Source organism: Anopheles marshallii, chromosome 3 (genome assembly GCF_943734725.1).
Source record: "Anopheles marshallii chromosome 3, idAnoMarsDA_429_01, whole genome shotgun sequence".
Taxonomy (NCBI): domain Eukaryota; kingdom Metazoa; phylum Arthropoda; class Insecta; order Diptera; family Culicidae; genus Anopheles; species Anopheles marshallii.
In genome coordinates, this window is record NC_071327.1 from 80771159 (window position 1) to 80780170 (window position 9012).

The 9012-nt window shown below is 46.8% G+C and overlaps 2 protein-coding genes across 2 annotated transcripts; both read right to left on the reverse strand.

Annotated features, from left to right (window-relative positions):
• Positions 1 to 30: 30 nt before the first annotated feature.
• On the reverse strand, positions 31 to 933 carry LOC128712593 (collagenase-like). Its single transcript, XM_053807483.1, has 2 exons — positions 677 to 933; positions 31 to 619 (listed from the first exon to the last, which is right to left on the reverse strand). Exons 1-2 carry the CDS (start codon positions 931 to 933, stop codon positions 31 to 33), a joined length of 846 nt encoding a protein of 281 aa, XP_053663458.1.
• Positions 934 to 1215: 282 nt separating this feature from the next.
• On the reverse strand, positions 1216 to 2082 carry LOC128711878 (collagenase-like). The gene is made up of 2 exons (XM_053806764.1): positions 1868 to 2082; positions 1216 to 1804 (listed from the first exon to the last, which is right to left on the reverse strand). Exons 1-2 carry the CDS (start codon positions 2080 to 2082, stop codon positions 1216 to 1218), a joined length of 804 nt encoding a protein of 267 aa, XP_053662739.1.
• Between the last annotated feature and the right edge of the window lie 6930 nt (positions 2083 to 9012).

Consider the following 9012-nt stretch of genomic DNA (forward strand, 5'->3'; position numbering starts at 1 on the left):
TTTATTAGAGAGTTTTAGCCAGCTGCCAACTTAGAAGTCTTCCCGAATAATCACATCCGAGTTCGCACCGATCCAGTCCAGGTAGGCCGAAAGACGTGTGTACACAGCAGCACGACCTGCGTCACAGCCCAGCACCGAGTTGAACGAGAATACACCAACCTGCGTGGTGATACCGTCCGCATCCATGATCGTCAGTGGTGCTCCATTGTCTCCAGCGCATGGCGAGGAAAGCGAACCGTCCGTACACATATGCGCATCGGCTATAGTGTTCGTTGGTAGATTAAGCCGACAGGCCAAATTGGTTATGATCTCTGACCGGCCAAACCGCAGCTCGGCGGAATTGCTAATACCCGAACCGAAACGACCCCATCCAAATACCGTGCCCAGCTGTCCGGCAAACGTTGCCTGCACCTGGCGACGGTTTGGTAGCCGGATTGGACGAATGCGTTCGTTGAAGGCGACACTACGAGGCAACTCACCGAGGGCAACATCGAAATTTTCGCCACCCTCGACAAAGCTCGAGTGCAGAATGAAACGTTCCACCAGTAAACGTTCCCGACCCGGTTCCGACTGGTCGTCGATCCGAACTCCTCCAATGTACGCAAAAGCGGATGTAGCGCTGTGAGAGGGATTAGTTATAAGTTCTGATAAGTTACGGAGCCGGCTTTACACGAACCTTTGCACACAGCTTGCTGCAGTTAGGACGTAGTTGGCTGATATCAAAGAACCTGCACAACGCCCCGTAAAGATGGATGTCGAATGCGTTATCAAGCCAACGGAATACGGGAACTGCCCAACGGAGGCTAGATCACCACCAACCACACGCCCCTTAGGTGCATCTTCGAGCAGAATCGGACCAACGGCAGGACTGCTGGCCACACCTGTCCAGCAGATCGTTGCGATCAGTAACAATGTGACAGAGAGCTTCTGCATTGTTTAATCTGTCCGTTCGCTGTAACAACACGCTCACTTCTGACTGCCAGTAGTGTCCTCTGGTGAGATTTTTATACAATCTATCTTACCAATTTCTAGAAGAAAAAGTCGCGATAAGGAAATCGACGTGTATTGGAAGCAAACCCCAAGGAAGAAGCCGTATCGTCCCCATATAAGAGGTTTCAGATTAATCCTAAACGCAGTTCGCATCGATAAGATTAGCTGGAGTTTATTTGGTGCGCTTTTATCGAACCCAGCGCCACCCAGGCCAACAACATTTGCTTAGAAGTTATCACGGATCTCGACATCCGAGTTCTGACCGATCCAGGTCAGATAGGACGACATGCGCGTATGCACGGCAGCACGGCCCGACTCGCAGCCCAGAATCGAAATGAACGAGAACACACCGATCTGCGTGGTGATACCGTCGGCATCGACGATGGTCAACGGGGCACCGAACTCACCCTGGCAGGGTGAACTGTTCGCTCCGTCCGTGCACACGTGCTCATCGACGATCGTGTTCGTTGGCAGACTGATGCGGCAGGCAAGCGTCGAGATGATCTGCGAACGTCCGAAACGAAGCTCTTCCGAGTTGGTAGTACCCTCACCGAAACGACCCCAGCCAGTAACAGTAGCCTGCTGTCCAACAAACGTCGCCTCGACCTGACGCAGATTCGGTAGACGCACGGGGCGAACACGGTCGCTAATTGGAACCGGAAGCGGCAGACGCACCAGCGCAACGTCGAAGATGTCCGGCTCAGTTTCGTACTGCGGGTGAACGATGAAGTCAGTCACGGTGACACGCAGGGTGCCAGCCTCGCTAGCATCGTTGATGCGCAAACCACCAAGCACGGCAACGGCACTCTGAATACTGTAAACGAACAAACTGCTAATGAACCATTTCACCGATTGCCACCTTCCATGCTCAACCTACCCAGATACACAACGGCCGGCAGTAAGGATGAAGTTAGCCGACACCAACGAACCGGCGCACTGTCCCGTCAGCAGAATGTTGATGCGCGTGATCAAACCGACCGTGTATGGGAACTGCCCGAGGGTGGCAAGGTCGCTGCCCACCACACGCTTGTCGCGCGGCGCATAAGCCGCCACCGCGACCAACAGCAGGGCAAACACGAACAGGGATTTCATCTTCAGGACTCTAAGCGCAAACTAAGCGTGTACCGTATCCGACGGTTGCTTTTTAACGTAGCCTACGACCACCGATCAACCTCGACTGCCACCTTTCGCTTATCGAAGCGTGCTACCAGCTAATGGTCGGCAATAATATTTCTCTCTACTGATAAAACGCTCCTCACGTACGAGGGCCGTGCGTAGTTGTATCGATAGCAACGGATTAAGGTCCAGGTTGATGAAGGATTGGAGTTCTTCCAGATCCAGACACCCTGCCAGATGCTTGATGTTTTTACTTTCACATCAAGTACCAAAGTCGCATAGTATCAACTCAATAACGATCAAAACGCTAAGTGAGACAGAATGCTCGAAATGATCATATCGATTTCGGGTCGAAGATATTTTGTTGTGAGGCGCGTCGCAGGGTTTTTCCCGGTGGATCCATCGATGTCTACCGTATCTGCTCACGCGAGCCTCACACCTGGTAGCACTGCAGATGCTGATAAAATGCCTTGGTTGAGAACTGGTTGATAATTATCTTCGCTACCAGGCTCTTTATCAATGGTGGAACGATAGCAAAACTGATCGGATGATTAGACGTCAGGTCCAGTGACTGGTCTACTACATATAAAAGCATGACGATAAGTCGCTAGGCGCAATGCTTTTGGCGATAACGTTAACATGAACCTTGCAAATCTTTCCAAAAATAAGTAATTCAACTGGATCACTATAAAGTGTGGTATAATCTTTTGTTTGTTTATTGTTTTGATCAATTTGTTTATAGGAATGCAAAATACTTGTATAAAGTTGTTTAAAAAATACTCACATAATAGAAGCTCATGAATATGTACACATATTTAAAAACTATCAAAATGACCAATGTAGACACTTTATAAAATGTTTAAAAATACCTTCATGTTATTGAAAAAAAAAATAGTAAAAAGAATGGAATGAAATATATTTTTATATTATTTTTCATAAATTGAATTGATTGAATTGAATTGAATTGAAGAAGTTATAAAGATTTATGGACGGTACAGCGTTAGTAATTATAGTTGACTTATATAATAATCCTAGAATTAATGAAACAGCCAAACGGTCAGCGAAAACTGCAATTTTAAAAATAATGTGACCACCATAGTGTAGTGGAAAGCACACTGTGCCCGCAACGAAGAACGATAAAAATAAACCGCCTGAAAGTATGCAATGCGTAAATTAATTAGTTTTCTTTTCACACTAGCCTGTTTTAGTTTCTCATCTTTACAAGCCGTATAATACAGATTGGCACATTTGACGCACTAGTTATTTTCAATTTTTCAATTTAATCCGCCGGTGCTAACTTGAATAAATCATATAAAAGAAATCTCCTTGCCTTTAAATTTGTCACAACGCATGACCGGAAACTATGACGGTGTGCGTGAAACGTTTCAGGGTAGGTACGCACCGTGTGCGGTTTAAAACTGTTTTCCCAAATCTATCGCCGGTTTCGTTTTGTTTAAAGCATTTCATTTTGTTGCGCCCAACCAATTTATGGTTGTACTTCTTTTATTGAAAACAATTTGGAACTTTCCTTTCGTTTGTATATATGAGACAAGCTATCTTGCGAAATGGGCGATTCAGACACACATTTTAGCATTTTGGCTCAATTCCCCCAGTGTTGGTATCAGTTTGTTGGTACAATATCAGTTACTGTAACAAGATGAGAAATGAAGCATAGCTGCCTCGTTTCCTGAGTACATAAACGAAACAGTGCAGGCTGACTCATTTTTGGTGCTACGGTGCATCGACTATAGAAGCTGCCGTGTATTTATAAACTTGATTCGAAATTTCACTTGACCTATCCCAACATTAAATTAGGAACCGTAGATCAATTCTTCTTCTGCCTGTCGTAGCCACACTCACCGCAGTCGATGTCAAGGCGCAACGACGAATATCCCGGCCTGAGTATTTGCTCATCTCTGTTTGTTTGTCGTCCGCTGTGCTGCACCAGAATGCAAGTACGATGTTCATCAGTAGACGTGCATCGACGCTACCTCAGCGCTCAGCAGTGGAATCTTCTCGTTCGGGATAATCTAACCCACCCCATCCCTGCGTACTTTTCCTATCGCACGGGGTCGATTCATCCCGCGACGCGGAACACTTTCCGCGCGGGTTTATCGCTCGTCCGCGCACATGTAGTGGTCACGCGGCAAACCAACGCAAATGGTCCATCGCGGAACAGCATCTTCCAAAGTAGCGTCCCATACCTTAACCTACCACAATAAGCGAAGCGAACGATGGAACGCTGCTGTGCGAAGAAGCAGTGCGACACCAGCAGCACAGAACGAAACAAATGGCCAGCATTGGATGTAACTATTTTCGATGCGCTCGCAATGTTATGCTAATGCGATGGGGAAGAGCAACCGTAGCGATGGGTCTGGCCTACCCCAATTCGGACCCACCGGGATCGGCATGCATGGATGCATTGAATGCGTCGCTATTTTTAGCGATCGACACGTCTGGCTCAGGGCTGGCAGAACCGCGTCTTTGCCACCATCCAAGGGCTTGCACACGAATTTCGCGTCCACTTTTGGAGCACGATACACGCTAGACAAACGTTCCCGAGTCGACAGAATGGTGACGCAACTCGGACCAACATAGCCAATTCTTCGTGTTTCATCATTATCATTGGACGTCGAAGGCGAACGGCTAAGGACGCTTATTAGCAACGCACTGCGTAACCGAATCTTTCAAATCTTCATCTCCGCTGTCATCTTGAGATTTGCATGGGGAAAGGCCTTCTCGATCTTGCCTCTCGCATATATTGTTTCGGCAAGACATACGCGCGGGCCCGTGAATCTAACCGAAAGTGCATTTCACTGCTCATTAGATTCTATCTGTCAGTTCGGACTTGTGGCGGGTAATAACGAACCGCTGCCATGTGCTTTGGTCAAATGTTGCTGCTTAAGATCGATGACCCACAACCCATACCGACGAAAGCTGCCTGTTCATGCGGTTGATGATAGAAATGCTACGTGTCCGGTTACAACTCGTTACCGTTCGCGTTCGACATGTCCCCAATGCGTCCAAAATGTCTAACTTAGATGTTGTCACAGAAAGTAGAGATTATACCACATCATTGGGGATATTTATTTACAATTTAAAAATTTACAGTGAAAGCATGGAACTTTATGAAATGTTTTCAATTTCACACTATCAAGAGGAGTTTTTGTGAAGAGTGAAATCAGTAAGGTGTCTCAAGCATGTATACTGAAGCATTGATCTGTCAGAAAACCCAAGTATACTAATTGGGTAATTCATGCAACTCAAATCGTCTTAACAGTAGTAAGTCAGCTCGCATCAACTTCATGAGAGTCTCAATCTGCATCGTACTCCTTCCTTCCGTAAGTGTTAATCTCCAATCCAGAAAATCAGAAACTTCGGACATCCAATAATAAGTGGCCTGGACGCTAAGGGACCACATAATTTATGGCACCACCAACGATTTGCCAACGTGCAAAGGTCTACTTCCTTCACATCGATACCGCCAAAGGAAAGCAAGCCGCAATGTAATCGGGCGCATTTGGGGGAGGACCGTTTCGGCATTGGAGTTGTTGTCCAATATTGCCGTCAGCAATCTAGGGTAGTTTAGCTGCGTGTGGTGCTGCTTTCTTCGATCCTCCAGCATTGGGATATGAAATATATCCTCCCTCCTAATGGCGGACATCGCATCGCAACATCCCACGCAATGCTGAAAGTTGCGGCCTGTACTTCATCGCGAGAGTAATCGAACTGGCCGGTAAATAATTTACTGCTTCGGAGGATGTAGCCAGATCTTTATTGACAGTTTTAGGACACGCGTGTGGAGGGTGTTTTCGTGTTATCGGCCTGGAATGTGCATTTCACCTCTTTGGGTTAAACGTCATGTGCTTTTGATGTATAGTTCGTTTATAATATTGCAATTTATAAGCTAATGGGAGAAATTAAAAACGCCAAACCGGCTTGAGATAGGACACACGAAAACCCCATTGTGTGGAGGTCATTTTCCTTTGCGAATGGTGCTGGTGAAGTAAAGGCAGATCTCCATTTCCCCCTGCATGTGACGCTACGTCAAGTAACAGTTCAATCAACTCAACTCGACAGACGGGGCCTCGGTGCAGATCGCTTCTAACGTCGGATTACGGTGGGAGCGCATTACAGCGGGCAATTTTCCGATGTTAATTAAACATGTTCATTGCGCCTTGCACCGTCGGCTGCACCTAGTGGAAACCGGTCAAGAAACCAGCCAGAAACTCCCAAACCTACCGCAACCGATGGGTCCGCTCTTGGTGCACCTACCCTCCGAACCTGGTGGTGACTTCCATGGTGGATTTGCCATCCGCTGTGGGCTGCATAAGAGGAGGGCAGACGGCTGAGGGTTAACTGACGGATGGAAAAGTGCATTGGTACGAGTGATGCACCCCAGCGGGAAGTGTGCAAGCACCGAAGAAAGTACAGCACACACAAATGAAACGAAACGAATCAAGTCGCCAGCCCAGTATCCCAAGCCGCAGTCACTGTCACTTTCGATTGTCAGCTGCCGGTGTTCCTTCTGGCTTGCGTTCGGTGACAGGGTTTATGCGTTGGACGGGGAAGACTGGCGTGCACGCCTGTCCAACCAGAACTATCCATAATGAACCACGAAAAGGCAATGCTTATTGTGCTGGGAGACTTCACATGGCACTGGCGCTGAGTCAGATGAGTTAGGGTTTCTGTTCGAAAAACAGGAATTTTAGCAAATATCTCGTTCCTAAATTTACTGCTAATCTCACAACTCGTTCTTCTTTCTTCGAGCAACATCATTTCAAAGATCGGTTGACAAAACCGTGACCATGGGCACCGCGCTAAGTTTTCGCATAAGAGCTAAGAGTGAAAGTTTTGCCGCCCAGCCAAACTTGCACACAACTCGGCCACTCACCGGCTGCCTTAATTTACCATTCAGCACGTGCATTATTATCTGCACCCAGCGGCCTTGCACCGTCCCGCCATCTACTGCTGCGTTCGTTTATTATGCTAGTGGTCTGGTTTTACTATCGTACCCCGCGCATTTACTATTATTGCTTTTACCAGAGTTTTTGCTATCGATTATACCGATTTGCAGCGGAGATTTTATGCTCACCCGCATAAAACCCGATGCGTTCTCTCGATTTTGCCCTCGCGAATAAAAGGGAAATGGCCCGGTTTGACTGCCATTTCGAATTGGATACGAAAAGGACAACGACCGTGCCGGGTGTTTGTTTAAAGTCGAAAAAGGGGGGAAAATCACATAGAAACAGCTATTGATTAGAGTTGTTGACTTACTGAGGGTTGAACGATGCACAAACCATCCAAAAAATGATTAAAAATTCAACATAAACGATGAATATAAAATGATATCTTAATTGTTTTATTACTTCCTCCTATTTTTACGATATTAGCGTATTCAGCTTGTTTTGCCATGAATATTGCATAACTTTAGGAGTATGAATGTGCTTATTGCACATACCCTTAACAATTTGCAATTAGCTGTACAATATTCTTTTTATCTATCAACCTCTCAACATTTTCATCAATAAAGGCTACAACTCGAGCTGCTCATTGTTCATCTCGTTGTGTTATACTTTACGTTATACAGCATTTGCAACATGCCATTCGAAGGTGCTTCCGTCATCACACTCAGGGTCATTATTTTGCTCCAGAATGCACTCGGGTTGCATCGCCCGAAGGGAAATCTTAAGCACCGACGATTTGCAATCGTGAAAAGCAAAATTTATCGATCGACCCAGAAAAGCGAAAATTCCCTCTTTTTTCCCTGCTTCAATCATTCCAGCATCGATTGACCGCTGACAGGTTCGGAATTGACTCTTCAGACATTTTCCTTTTTTTTCCGCGATGCCGTCATGTTCGGTTGGTGGACAAGGGGCGAGGGGTGAGCCGGAGGGTGATTAAGCTATCGAATTTTCACTTTCAATCACCGCGCCGCTATTTTCACTTTCAGGTCTGTACGATATGTGCCGCGAAGGAAAATGGCCTTTCCACCCACATCCGATTCCGCCATGATTTAAATTCGGCGCTGCAATTTAGCGCCATTCTCACATTTGCTCTCGTTGCAGGCGTGATGTGATTGTAATTGCGGACGAGGATGATTATATTGCCATGGTGTGTGGGTGTCTGATGGTGTTTGGGAGGTTTTCTTTTATCCCATGTTTGCCGAGGGCGATATGTGCGGTTAAAATTGAAATGGAAAGTGATCCGTACTCAGCGATCATTTTTTCCAGCACATAATTTATTACATATAACAAATCGTCTGTTCCGATATTGAAACTTGAGTTTTTTTTTCGGTCTTGTGTTCCACACTCAAACACCTTTCTGTCTTACACAAATAAAGCTTCGTCCGGTGTTTGGTGTTCGAACGAGTTGCCCCATCACTACCGCCCGAAACAAGTCATCGTCTGCAGGCACGACCCTGGACGGTGGATGGCCGCATGGGCGGGTGGGAAAGGCAGAAAATTTGCATTGGAAATTCGTTCCGCCATCTTCGCCGCACATCGACAGCCGTCGCAGTTGCATTGTACCGGTGCATCAGCTCCGAATGGATCGCAAACGTTCGACTGTTCGCAACGTTCGAAAAGCGTGTCAATCTGGAGCATTGAACTCGAGACTCGGAGAGGAAAACACAACGACCGGAACCCACACACACACACCTTCCCGCGTGGGGACGCAGTCGGCAACTGGCAATGCAACTGGTGGTCGGAATGTCGTTCACCGTGCGGGATCCGGCAACCCATACGGTGGCAAATGGCTGTATGTACTGTTTTTGTTGCGCCAAACGGCCAAAGGCCATCGAAAGGGCTTTGCTGGGGTTGGGGTTGCAAATAGTTTGAAGAAAATGGTGCGGAAGAAAATGCAACGTGAACTGGACGCATCATGTGTCACGGTAGATGGGATGAT

Coding starts and splice junctions, on each gene's coding strand:
- LOC128711878 (XM_053806764.1), bottom strand. CDS start 2,082: ATGAAATCCCTGTTCGTGTTTGCCCTGCTGTTGGTCGCGGTGGCGGCT. Junction 1,805..1,867: donor GCCGGCCGTTGTGTATCTGG/GTAGGTTGAGCA, acceptor GTTCGTTTACAG/TATTCAGAGTGCCGTTGCCG.
- LOC128712593 (XM_053807483.1), bottom strand. CDS start 933: ATGCAGAAGCTCTCTGTCACATTGTTACTGATCGCAACGATCTGCTGG. Junction 620..676: donor GCAGCAAGCTGTGTGCAAAG/GTTCGTGTAAAG, acceptor TCCCTCTCACAG/CGCTACATCCGCTTTTGCGT.